The sequence below is a fragment of the Xenopus tropicalis genome, chromosome 3 (assembly GCF_000004195.4).
Source record: "Xenopus tropicalis strain Nigerian chromosome 3, UCB_Xtro_10.0, whole genome shotgun sequence".
Classification (NCBI taxonomy): domain Eukaryota; kingdom Metazoa; phylum Chordata; class Amphibia; order Anura; family Pipidae; genus Xenopus; species Xenopus tropicalis.
The window spans coordinates 104,936,412-104,949,135 of NC_030679.2; the positions used below are offsets into that span (position 1 = coordinate 104,936,412).

The 12,724-nt window shown below is 37.9% G+C and overlaps 1 protein-coding gene across 6 annotated transcripts in view; it reads right to left on the minus strand.

Annotated features, from left to right (window-relative positions):
* Positions 1-12,304, minus strand: part of usp8 (ubiquitin specific peptidase 8) — a 34,627-nt gene extending 22,323 nt beyond the window's left edge. Inside the window, exons 1-7 of one of the 6 annotated variants that reach the window (XM_018092439.2) lie at positions 12,157-12,304; positions 9,953-10,033; positions 8,884-9,032; positions 7,998-8,142; positions 6,308-6,393; positions 4,815-4,944; positions 2,710-2,761 (exon numbers count right to left, since the gene is read on the minus strand). In XM_018092439.2, coding sequence (XP_017947928.2) covers positions 2,710-2,761; positions 4,815-4,944; positions 6,308-6,393; positions 7,998-8,142; positions 8,884-8,987 — 517 coding nt within the window. In that variant the 5' untranslated portion in view covers positions 8,988-9,032; positions 9,953-10,033; positions 12,157-12,304. Of the gene's footprint in view, positions 1-2,709; positions 2,762-4,814; positions 4,945-6,307; positions 6,394-7,997; positions 8,143-8,883; positions 9,112-9,900; positions 10,034-12,156 lie in introns of all 6 variants that reach the window. The other 5 variants (XM_012959499.3, XM_002939624.5, XM_018092438.2 and 2 more) reach the window with 5 other exon arrangements.
* Positions 12,305-12,724: the final 420 nt, after the last annotated feature.

A 12,724-nucleotide genomic window follows, 5' to 3' on the forward strand; every position in this document is an offset into this window, starting at 1 on the left:
CCATCCTCAATGACCTTCACACATCCACGGTGACTCTCACACTCGTGAACACTCGGACTACTCACTCAGCCTGCTGTCTCTCCCCTCCTGGGATACCAGCTCACCAGCTTCTTGCACACTCTGGCTTCTTACTAAGCCTTGCTGACTCTTCTCAGCTTTCATATACATACCTCTGGTCCCTGCAGTGGCAGGCAGCACCCCCAATCCCTCTGGGAGTTCCTTACACAGGCAGGCAGCCTTCTTGCCCTGTTCTGAGAGTGGACACCTTTCTGAGTGACCCCTTCACACTGAGCAAACCCCAGGTGTGGGTGCACACCCCTTTATACCTCTCAGGCAGCTCCTCTCTCAGCTGCCTCTTAATTAGCCAACTTAGAGGGATTATTAACCCTGCCTGCAAAAGGAATCCCCCTGTAGTCCACATCACACACCTCAAATGTACACTTTCTCTTACATTTTTAGGAAAGACAACTCACTGTCACAATATTCTTACATTCTTCTAGTATGACAGACTCAAAAGCTAAACACGGGGTACAGTGGGGCAGAAAAAAGCAATAAAATTCAGTTATACAAAAAATAAAGAACAGGAATTAAAATACTCATCAGTACAACATAAAGATTATAATTTAAAATGCAGGAAAAAAAGTCTAGGAAAGAGTTCAGTAAAGGTATAAGATGATTTGAAACAACATTGAGCAATCTGCTTTGCACACCCGATCCTTTATTTTAGGCTGCTGTAAGCAAATTATTAAAAAAGTGACATTTTATGGAGACTGTAGGCAGACTTGAGACATAAAAATGGTCAGAGGGATGTAGACCTCCACATGAACTGCTTCCTGTTGTAAGATAAGTAAAAATTAGAACAAGAATGGAATTTTGAGTGCCTTGCTAAAGCATAGTACAGCACTTGTATGAATAGTGTTCCATTCCATTGCTAGTTTAGTTGGTTGTGGATTGGGAGATAAGTGGGTGAACTTGAAAGCCCAATACTATATAAAAGGCAATGTTTGGTTCACACTGATTTATAAGCCCAAGGGAGGGATTTATAATCCCAAGGGTTTCTTGCCACTGCCTTGTTCAAGACCTGCAACTCAGCACAGTGAATTGATCAGCATCACAGGAAACAGCCCATGCAGTAAGAATTTACACAAAAAGCCCCCGACAACAGCAAGAAACCCTTCCCTGTTAGAAAGAAGCTTTAAAGCCTTAAAAAAAAAATTCTAAAGAAAACTGAAGAGATTGGAAGTATTTCATTAACTGCTTTTTCCTCCTACAATTGCTCTGAAGAAATAGGAAGATGGAAAATGAAAGTTCATTTATCTTCCCTGTTAAGTGCAAGAAATAAACAAATAGACATTTAGTAATGAAAACAGGCAAAATGTATTTTCAGTGCAAGCCATATTCCTTGAGCTCGCTTAGAATATTAGGGTATACTGACCCTTTAAAGGGCTGGTTCACCTTTAACTTTCAGTATATTACAGAATGGCAAGTTCTGAGCAACTTTTCAATTGGTCTTCATTACTTCATTTTTTCAGATTTTTTAATTATTTGGTTTCTTTTTCTGATTCTTTCCAACTTTTACATGGGGGTCACTGACCCCAGCAGCCAAAAAACTATCGCTCTACGACGCTAGAGTTTTATTGATATTACTTTTTATTACTTATTTTTCTATACAGGTTCCCTACTTTTCATATTCCAGTATTTCATTCAAACCATCCCTTGGTTGCTAAGGTAATTTGAACCCTAGCAACCAGATAACTGCTGAAATTCCAAACTAGAAAGTTTCACAAAAAGTTAATAAAAAAACACAAATAATGAAGACCAACTGCAACTTTTCTTAAAATACTACTCTCTTAATCATACTAAAAGTCAACTCCTTTAACTTCCCAGTGCAGCACATGTTAAAGTCATATCTTACAGCTTACTTTGCATGTCTGTAAAGGAGGGCATGGATTTAACAGCCTATATGCATCTCATTCCTTGTAAATTCCTTGTAAATTTCACTTTTGGTCTTGCAGTAATGCTTATACTTTATAGTAGCCATTATCACAATCCTAAACCAAGTTTACATTTACTTAGTGCAAATTACTGCTAAATACTTTGATTTTCTCAGAGTTTAGCTTCCCCATAAATCACCTTTTGGACTGTATGATTGTATTAACCCTGATTACAGACAAAGCCTGAAAACCAAGAAAGCAGATGTGAAGGCTGAATTAATCCAGTACAATTACCCAGGGCCACCATCAAGGGGGTACTTCAGTCAGGGTCCCTGAGGCAGGGCAGGTCTCAAAAAACGCGACAGTTAGATCTGTAAGTCATGTGGTGGTGCTTGTAAGGTTTTGGGCAGATTGTGGGCAGTTTGGGAATGATTGGGCCTTCCTCTATAGGTAAGAGGTTTGACTATGTGTGAAAGGGTCATATTTTTCATTAGGGCAAAGGTGAACCATGGGCTAATAATTGGGGCCCCTTGGGGGGGAGCCCAGCTAACAGCGTATGGGGCCCCATGATTACCAACGTTGTACCAGTGGTAATTAATGAACTTGTAGTAAATAGACCCTACAGTGTTTGCTGAATATAAGCACTGGAACAACCTAATAGTCAGCAACACATACACCATAATTATTTTACTTAATACTTAAACCATGATTATATTGATAACAGATGATTAATCTAAAAAAATGTAGCTTTAATGTAAAGAATAACAAAGTTTACCATTAGTAGGTTCTGGCCGCTTTGAAAGAACTTCATTTTTCTCCCCATTCACCTATAAAATTACAAAAAAAAAAAGGGAAAAATGTTGTAACACAACCTAGAGGAGGGCTTCTATAAGCCTATGTACATCAGCGGCATTTGCAATCAGAAGAAGTTAACAGTCAATAACAGCACTAGGATAAGTTCAGCATGAAAAAAAAAATATATACAGTGGTGTGAAAAACTATTTGCCCCCTTCCTGATTTCTTATTCTTTTGCATGTTTGTCACACTTAAATGTTTCTGCTCATCAAAAACCGTTAACTATTAGTCAAAGATAACATAATTGAACACAAAATGCAGTTTTTAAATGAAGGTTTACGTTATTAAGGGAGAAAAAAAACTCCAAATCTACATGGCCCTGTGTGAAAAAGTAATTGCCCCCCTTGTTAAAAAATAACTTAACTGTGGTTTATAATTTCTGTAGTCACCCCCAGGCCTGATTACTGCCACACCTGTTTCAATCAAGAAATCACTTAAATAGGAGCTACCTGACACAGAGTCAAAAAAGCACCTCAAAAGCTAGACATCATGCCAAGATCCAAAGAAATTCAGGAACAAATGAGAACAAAACTAATTGAGATCTATCAGTCTGGTAAAAGTTATAAAGCCATTTCTAAAGCTTTGGGACTCCAGCGAACCACAGTGAGAGCCATTATCCACAAATGGCAAAAACATGGAACAGCGGTGAACCTTCCCAGGAGTGGCCGGCCGACCAAAATTACCCCAAGAGCGCAGAGACAACTCATCCGAGAGGCCACAAAAGACCCCAGGACAACATCTAAGAACTGCAGGCCTCACTTTCCTCAATTAAGGTCAGTGTTCACGACTCCACCATAAGAAAGAGACTGGGCAAAAACGGCCTGCATGGCAGATTTCCAAGGCGCAAACCACTTTTAAGCAAAAAGAACATTAAGGCTCGTCTCAATTTTGCTAAAAAACATCTCAATGATTGCCAAGACTTTTGGGAAAATACCTTGTGGACCGACGAGACAAAAGTTGAACTTTTTGGAAGGTGCGTGTCCCGTTACATCTGGCGTAAAAGTAACACAGCATTTCAGAAAAAGAACATCATACCAACAGTAAAATATGGTGGTGGTAGTGTGATGGTCTGTGGTTGTTTTGCTGCTTCAGGACCTGGAAGGCTTGCTGTGATAGATGGAACCATGAATTCTACTCTCTACCAAAAAATCCTGAAGGAGAATGTCCGGCCATCTGTTTGTCAACTCAAGCTGAAGCGATCTTGGGTGCTGCAGCAGGACAATGACCCATAACACACCAGAAAATCCACCTCTGAATGGCTGAAGAAAAACAAAATGAAGACTTTGGAGTGACCTAGTCAAAGTCCTGACCTGAATCCTATTGAGATGTTGTGGCATGACCTTAAAAAGGCGGTTCATGCTAGAAAACTCTCAAATAAAGCAGAATTACAACAATTCTGCAAAGATGAGTGGGCCAAAATTCCTCCAGAGCGCTGTAAAAGACTCGTTGCAAGTTATCGCAAACGCTTGATTGCAGTTATTGCTGCTAAGGGTGGCCCAACCAGTTATTAGGTTCAGGGGGCAATTACTTTTTCACACAGGGCCATGTAGGTTTGGATTTTTTTTCTCCCTAAATAATAAAAACCCTCATTTAAAAACTGCATTTTGTGTTTACTTGTGTTATCTTTGACTAATAGTTAAATGTGTTTGATGATCAGAAACATTTTGTGTGACAAACATGCAAAAGAATAAGAAATCAGGAAGGGGGCAAATAGTTTTTCACACCACTGTATTACAGTCAATGTTGATAAAATACTTCAAACTGGTCAGGAATTACCAGTTAGGGATGGAAATGATAGTGACTTAGTTTGTAAAAGTCGAATATTGGGATACTTTGTCCATGCAGCTGAATGCAAAATTAAACTGATTAGATAGATTGGCACAAGACACCAGTGCAGCCTGCACAGTTCCAGAATAAGCACTGATCCCATTCATTACTGGACTGGCCAGAAAGAGGTCAAATTAGAGAGGTTTCTTTTGCAAATTAGTAATATAAAATTTACAATGAAAGCTATGGAAGCATTACCGTTTCATTTTGATTAGGCTTGGGTACATCTTCAGGAAAGTCTTTGGGAAATAGTTTTCCCTCCTTTTTCTTCAGGTCTTCTTGTCTTTCCCTTTCCTCTAATTTTTTTCGAACTTCAGCTTCTTCATATCTGGGTAAATATATAATTACTTAAGTACAAAAAAACAAAACAAAAAGCAATGTTCTTGTATTAAGATGGTCAAACATGGAAAGTTTGTGGCCTTAGCAGAACAACTGGTAACAAAATGCACAGAAATAGTGTGCCACCAGTTTGCACAAGTGTAACCAAGTTGGCAGCCAGTTTCCCTTTTCATATGTATTTTTAAGAGTGCAAAACATGTACTAATGCAGTGATAATGTTAATCCGGGCATTTATTAATCTGTCTCTTATTTGAAGCCCATGAAAACTACTGCAAATCACCAGTGTAACACAGAAAGCGACAGATAACAAAATACAGAGGATATTACTTAGGAACACCTGGAATCACCATTGACAGAACCTACAGAATGGCACAGAGGAATTTTATCTAAATAACATACAGATCACTACTTTGAATACTTTGGAGGCAAATTTTACATAGATATGTATAACATAAGATAACAAGATCACAATCAGATATTATATTAGATATTAGTAGATATTATATACATGCATATCTAACATAAGAGAAAGATGTGTAAGGAAGATATTTAGATTTTTTTTCTTTATTTGTTTATAATGTAATCCTAACGAATGGCATTTTACAAGGGACGCCAAAAAGAGAAACTTGCGCATGCAAGATAATAAATCATTCTGTAAAGGGAACATGTGCATAGGGAACATGTGCATAGGGAACTCCTAACAACAAACCCTCCTCCAAAAAACAAAACAAAAAAAAAAAACCACAGTCACAAAGGAATGTTTAAGGCTACTAAAGAACACGTGGAAAATGTTCCTGTTGGGGTGCCATTGGCATTGCAATTAGGGACTGCTGTGATCCCGTATAAGCTAACCTATTTATGGGTTAGTCAGAGCAGAAAAAGTACTTTTATGCCTCTGGCCTGCAGCTTTATTAACAGCACTGACAAAGCCAGGAGCATTGAAATTATACTATCAGTGAGAGATCCTTGGACCTAAGGGTAAAGCCCCACAAGGCAGATATTTTTTAAGCATATATGCAGATTGTGAGCCTGCACTTATATGCATAAATGCTTAAAAAATATTCTAATTGTGCCTCCACCTGGAAGCATTGAATTCGCCCGGGTGCAGGAACACTCAGACAATATCTGCCAACTAACACCAGACTTGGCATTTGCTGGCAGATATCAGCTGCGTATACCTGCAACTGGGTGAATTCAATGCTTCCGGGTGCCGGGAAAATTAGTAGATTTTTCAGGTATACGGGCCTGTGCATTTATGGGGTGTGTCCTATCTCTCTACTACCAGTATTTGCTTTATTAACATAAAAAAAAAAAAATATTAACAAAAGAATTTTTAATTACTAATTACTTACCTATTTTTAAGGCTTTCTGAGAGTTTTTCCGCTTCTTCAACAGATTTTAAGATAGTGGAGGGGCCAAGTAAGGACTTATAATAGTCCTAGAATCAAAACAGACACATTATGCATGTACCACTATGCATGTAAACAATGTAAAACAACTTTAATAAGTTAATTCTAAATAAAAATGCACCATATCCATTTTAATGCCAAACACATGAAATAGGCTGAAATACTGGCAATTGGGTGCAATCAATCTGGACTAAAGTAGCCAAGTTGGCTGCCAGTATCTACTCATCTATGAATACCCATCCAAAGGATACATAAAACGTAGGCCTGCAACAAGATCAGTATTATACATATTAACAGGGGTGCTGCCGACTAGGCAAAATAAAAATCTTGCCTTGGGTGGAATAGCCTTCTTAAGCAGAAGTAAGAAAAAACACAATTGTTCCTTTTGTGACCCTGTATATGAAAGGGTTTGTTCACCTTCAGGTTAACTTTTAGTATGTTATAGAATAGCCTGTTCTTCAACTTTTCAATTGGTCTTCATTATATATTTTTTATAGCATACCACTTTCTAACTGTCAGATTGGGGTCACTGACACCAAATGCCATAAACTATTGTTCTGTGAGGCCACAATGTCACTTATCTTTCTATTCAGGCCCTTTCCTGTTCATCCTTCAGTCACTAATTTAAACCACTGCCTGGTTGCTAGGGTACACTGGACCCTAGCAACCAGATGCCTGCAAAAAGCTAAATAATTAAAAAAACCACATAAAATAAAAAATGAAAACCAATTGCAAATAGTCTTGCAATATGATTTTCTACATAATAATAAAAGTTAAGTAAAAGGTGAACAACTCATTTAATATTTCTATTTGAAAATAATGGGGTTAAAAGGTTTAGGGGCACTTTACAATTAAAGGAGAACTAAACCCTAAAAATGAATATGGCTAGAAAGCCAGGACAGTGCACATGCTCAGTGTGTCTGAGCAGCTGTTGAGAAGCTGAGCTTAGGGGTTGTTGCAAATTATCAAGCAGAAAATGAAGTTTGTCTGTCATATAAGTTGATGCTACAGGGCTAATTATTCAATTCTGATGAAAATGCCCTGGTTTTAGATCTGTCACGTAATGTGAATCTGAATTAATAACTAATCAGCTTTTTACTGTTAAAATTATACTCTATGCAGTATACTGTGAGTGGGTCCCTAAGCTCAGTAAGTGACAGCAGCACAGAGCATGTGCAGTGACTCAGCAGAAAAGAAGATGGGGAGCTACTGGGGCATCTTTGGGGGCACAGATCTTCCCTGATAAAGGGTTGTGGTCACCTTGGGCTGGTACAGAAACCCAACACATTAATGTACAACATTTCTGCCCTACTTCTTTAGTTAGGCTTTAGTTCTCCTTTAAATTGACTACAAATAAATAGAAAACAGGCACTAAATTCAGGAATCAACCCAATCCAAACTCTTTTTGGTTGGGATTCAGCTCAGCTGATGGCACTAAAATTACCGGACATCTAAATTTGCCAATTTTTATTTATGAATTTATCTCAAATCTGAACATGCACATTAGGTATGGATTTGACTTGGGACTTGGCAAAATCCAAAAATGAGGGCTTTTGTACATTTTTAGTAGATAAAGTAGTGGGTTTTTCTTAAGAATTAAATATATTGTCAAATAAATGAATATGGACAGTACCTGATTCTGCTTAAAATCTGATCTTTTTTTAAGGAGTTCAAACACAAATAAATATTTCATATAAAAGACATAGGCTTTTTCTTCATCTCCTTCTAGTCTGCATTCTTCTGCTTTTTGAAATATTTTACAAGCAGAGGAAACATAGCTTTAAAGAGAAAATACAGATATTACAATCATTTACAGTTACACAATTACAATCACAGTCACTAGTTGTGTACAAAGGCTATAGAAAAACAGTTTTTGCAAGAAACGTAAAGCATCCTTAAATAATTTGAAATAGAAATGGACAATAAGTATTCCACAAGAGACATGTCATAGTTGAGCAAAAACAAGGGAATGTCCAAGACCAATAGAATAAAGTAATAATCACACACTTTGCTTTCCAGTTGCTCTCATAGATGAGCCCCATACTCTCAAATTGTCAATCAGCCTAGTTGTAACTGGGCCCACTACTTTCCTGGGCAGTCACTGGGTCTGTTAAGACACTGGCTTAGTGACACTGATTTGTCTCTTTGAAAAAAATGATGTGGGAAGCCAATAATACCCAGAACAGTTCTGGGTATAGATATCAAAACATGATGTAATTTTGGTAAATTAAAGGTATTCACTAATACCAAATATACTAAATTCAAGCTTAATGTTTATTAATTGAAAGCCCTCATTTGTGTTTTTTCTGTTTTCTAAAGATTTTTTGGATCAATCCTGGCTGCTCCCTTTAAAATCAACACAAACAAAATATTAATTCTTCCATGCATAATAACCTACGTCAATATATTTTACTTGAAATAGATATGAACCCCATTAGTGTTTATCAGATAAATAGGATGCATTATCCCTATAAATATAGGAACATTGTTATACAAATGAAGGGGAAATGATGGCATACCTTTTAGTGCTAGTCTTGTCAGGTTTAACTTCAGCTTTCTTCTTAAGATCAGATAGAGAGCTAGAGAGATACAGTTCTTTTGGAAGTGCTGATACTGTAGGCATGACGAGCTGCAAATTCTCCCTTCCCTTATCAATAAACAGTCTTTCCTGGTGTTAAAGTGCTCTTTTATAAAACATACATAGGCATAATAGGCTGAACAACTGTATGGCTAAACAAAATAAAGACCTGCAGAATGAATGTAAAAGGTTTTACATGTTTATATTTCAACACATATCTTGCTTAATCATGCAAGTTTTGCAACACTAAATGGCTTTTTTAATATCAAGTGGCACTGACAACTAGCCTGTTAAAGGGACAGTGCGCAAAGGACACAAAGCACTTTTAAAAACACTATCATGCTGGTAGCTTCAAATCTCAACACCCTATTGCCATCTATTTTATTAGCGGACAATAAAAATTGTAGGCAACTATTGGGATTCCTTAGTCCCTTAGACCCAGACTAACAGAATTTTTAATTAAAAAGCATTGTGATTAGTGGTGACACTGACTTCTCCCAAAACTATTTGTGCTCCTAAATAAAAGAGAAAAAACTTTTTTAACATGTAAAAAATAAACTTAATTAAAACAAAATAAAATGTAAGATATTTCTACAGGAATCTAAATAGCAAGCATACACAACATCCTGTTAGAACAGACAGCTGGAAGACTGGATATGTGACCAATTTGGCTACACATATAGGCACACACTTGTTTAAACTGGGATTCAACAGATTTTAGGTGTTTCACATGCAAAGAGGACAGCAAATAACTGTGTACAAAAGCTGAATGCCCTACTAGACAAGCTGGATATCTGTATATTTTAATTGGACAGGCAGCCACTCAAGGTTTTGCCAGTGTGGTTAAACACTAATAAATCTGAAAATAGACAGTATTATCAGCAGCCAATTATGAGGCATATAAACTGGGGTTTTTGATTGTCTGCTTGTCTTTACTCAATTAAAGTTCTCTGCTCACCTCTTTGCCTGCAATGAGTATGCTTGAGAAGACTGAGGGGGGAGTTACTCACTGTACAGCAGAAGTTCTCCTCTTAACTCAGCATGTTTGAAAGTGAAGGAGCAATGTACATCACTGCTGAGTTCACCAGCAGCTGAAAGAGACATACATGCGTGACATGAATTAGCATTAACCCAGCATTGACAATATTAATGAAGTTAATTCCTTTCTCTAAACCAGAAATCTCTAAACTAAGACTAACCCCTGTACTTTTTGCTAGCTACAAACTTTTTGTTATTCAATAAGAGAGACTAACTTCCCTGAACTCAATGCTGCTAATTTCCATTTTTTAATGGTTTACATGTTTAAAAGGGCCAGTTAAACTAAACAATATAAAAGGCTTTGAATGCATTTAAAAACAGTGTACTGATACTCTAAATGTACATAAATTGTGCATTTGCTTCTGAAACTAATATAGTTGATAGCAAGAAGGTCCTTGTGTGCTATGATAGCAGCCATACTGTGTTGGATGGAAGGCCCACATTTACACTACAGAAACAAGAATGTTTCTACAAAGGTGCCTCATCTAGAGCTGCAGCTTCATTTGTCATTATCAGTCTAGACATAAGTATTTTTCCCCAGTTGGGGGGGAGCATAACTCTCTTGCAATATTAAAGGGGCGGTTCACCTTTGAGTTAATTTTTACTATGTAATAAAATGGATAATTCCAAGAAACCTTTCAATTGCCCTTCATTTTTTCTTTTTTATAGTTGAATTATTTGCCTTCTTCTTCTTCTTCTGACGCTTTCTAGGTTTCAAATGGGGGTCAATGACTCCATCTAAAAATGAATGCTCTGTAAAACTACAAATTTGCTGTTACTGCTACTTTTTATTACTCATCTTTCTATTAAGGCCATCTCTTTTCGTATTCTAGTCACTTATTCAAATCAATTCATGGTTGCTAGGGTAATTTGGACCATAGCAACTAGATTGATGGAACTGCAAACCAAAATGCTGCTGAATAAAAGCTAAATTACTTACTCTCCCCTCCATAACATTCTGGAGAAGGCTGGTGGATGGAGCGCTTCCCCTTATTAAATTAACTTACAAAACAAGGGGTGCATATGATAAGTTTGACAAGATCTGGGAAAACAGGTACAACCAAGATAATCTGGACACATAGCTCACCCCCTTATATCAAGTGTGACTGGCCCGACAGAACTAAACACAGCCACCTACACAGAAACAGCTCCAATGCCTAGCAATAGTATCCTTGCTTGTATTGACCTAAACTTGACTCAACACCATTCCAATGAAAAGCAATTGCAAATTTTCTCAGAATATCACACTCTACATAATACTAATAAATATTTTAAAGGTGAACAACCCCTTTAAACATCCATAACAAAGAGGAGCAAATAGCAATATGGCCTGCTGGCTGAAATCCACCCCATGAGCTCAGCGACAGGCGGATCCCATTTGTGCCTGTCAGTACATACAGTACATACACACAAAGAGCAGTAGTGAGCCTTACTGGCATTATATAGAAATATATTCATTTTAAAGTCCCATAAGGCATTGCAGGAACAATTACCTCATTTATTACATTTATTTAGTTACATTTGTTACACTGCTGATGAGATTTATAAATGCTTAACTGAGGCAAGCAAACAGATTGAGTTTAAGGGCAATGGGACACATAGTGGTTCCAGTCGTTCTGTTGCCCATATGATTAGCAGTTTGGAAAGACTCCCCATTGTATTGGATAAGTAGCCCGTAATCACTGGTCCTGCATGACATGCAATGATTTACAGCCAATAACCCCTAGAACAGCTATGTGTGCCTCTGCCTAAAACTACATGACATACTCAATCCGAATCTTTAAAGCGTATGTAAAAATAAAATGGTGTTATCACTAAATAGAACAACTTAGTTATCACACTGTCCCTTAAGGCCATCAGAAAAGAGCTTATTACAATTTTCCTCTAGAACCAGGAACTGCTTCCCACTGTCAGCACGGTCCCCAGTAAAGCTGCAGTGGCTTTAGGGCTTACAGAATAAACCACAGCATTAAGGAGTGGACAGGTACGGGACGGGTACTTTCCAGTGGAAATAGCAAAACTTTCTACAGGGAAAAGGGAACAAATGCACGTCATTGGTATGTCCCCATCACTGAAAAACTGGGTGTATCTATCAGGGCCGCCATAGGGAGGGGACAGTCATCCCGGGGCCGGTGGGTTTCGGGTCTTAACAGGGGCCCAGCTGTGATGCACTTACTTCGATTATTGCGCCCCCTCCTGTCAGTCAGCTGCAGACTTCGCAGGGCAGTTCCTAAAGTGCCTACAATCCCCACGCCACAAGTCTCATCACGCGAGATTGATGTCACTATTGCACGTAACGCAGTGACGCACACATAGCCGCCCTGTGGGAGTGGCGAGTAGGCGTAACTCTGCGTTACAGTGGGAAGCTGCTGGTAGCGGTATTCTCTCACGAAATAAATTTTTTTCTACTTCTGTTAAAGAACAAAAAAAGTAGAAAAGCTTTTTTTTTCGTTTTGTTTGACTGCTATGCGTTCCACCACATCAGCTCCCAATTTCCTTAGAAGTAATCTATACTCTCAGGAATTTCTCCAATACAGGGGAATCATTGCTCTGTCTAGCTGATAATAGCTGCACCAGCAGTTCGGTTTTAGTTGGATCATTGTGTCAACTGGTGTAGTAGTAGGATTATTAAAGGGGATCTATCACCTAGACATAATCAACTAAAAGTATTAAAAAAGTCCTTTTTTTATTAATACATCCATACCTGTTATAAAGGCATTTTCAAATCCCAGCTGTCAATCATC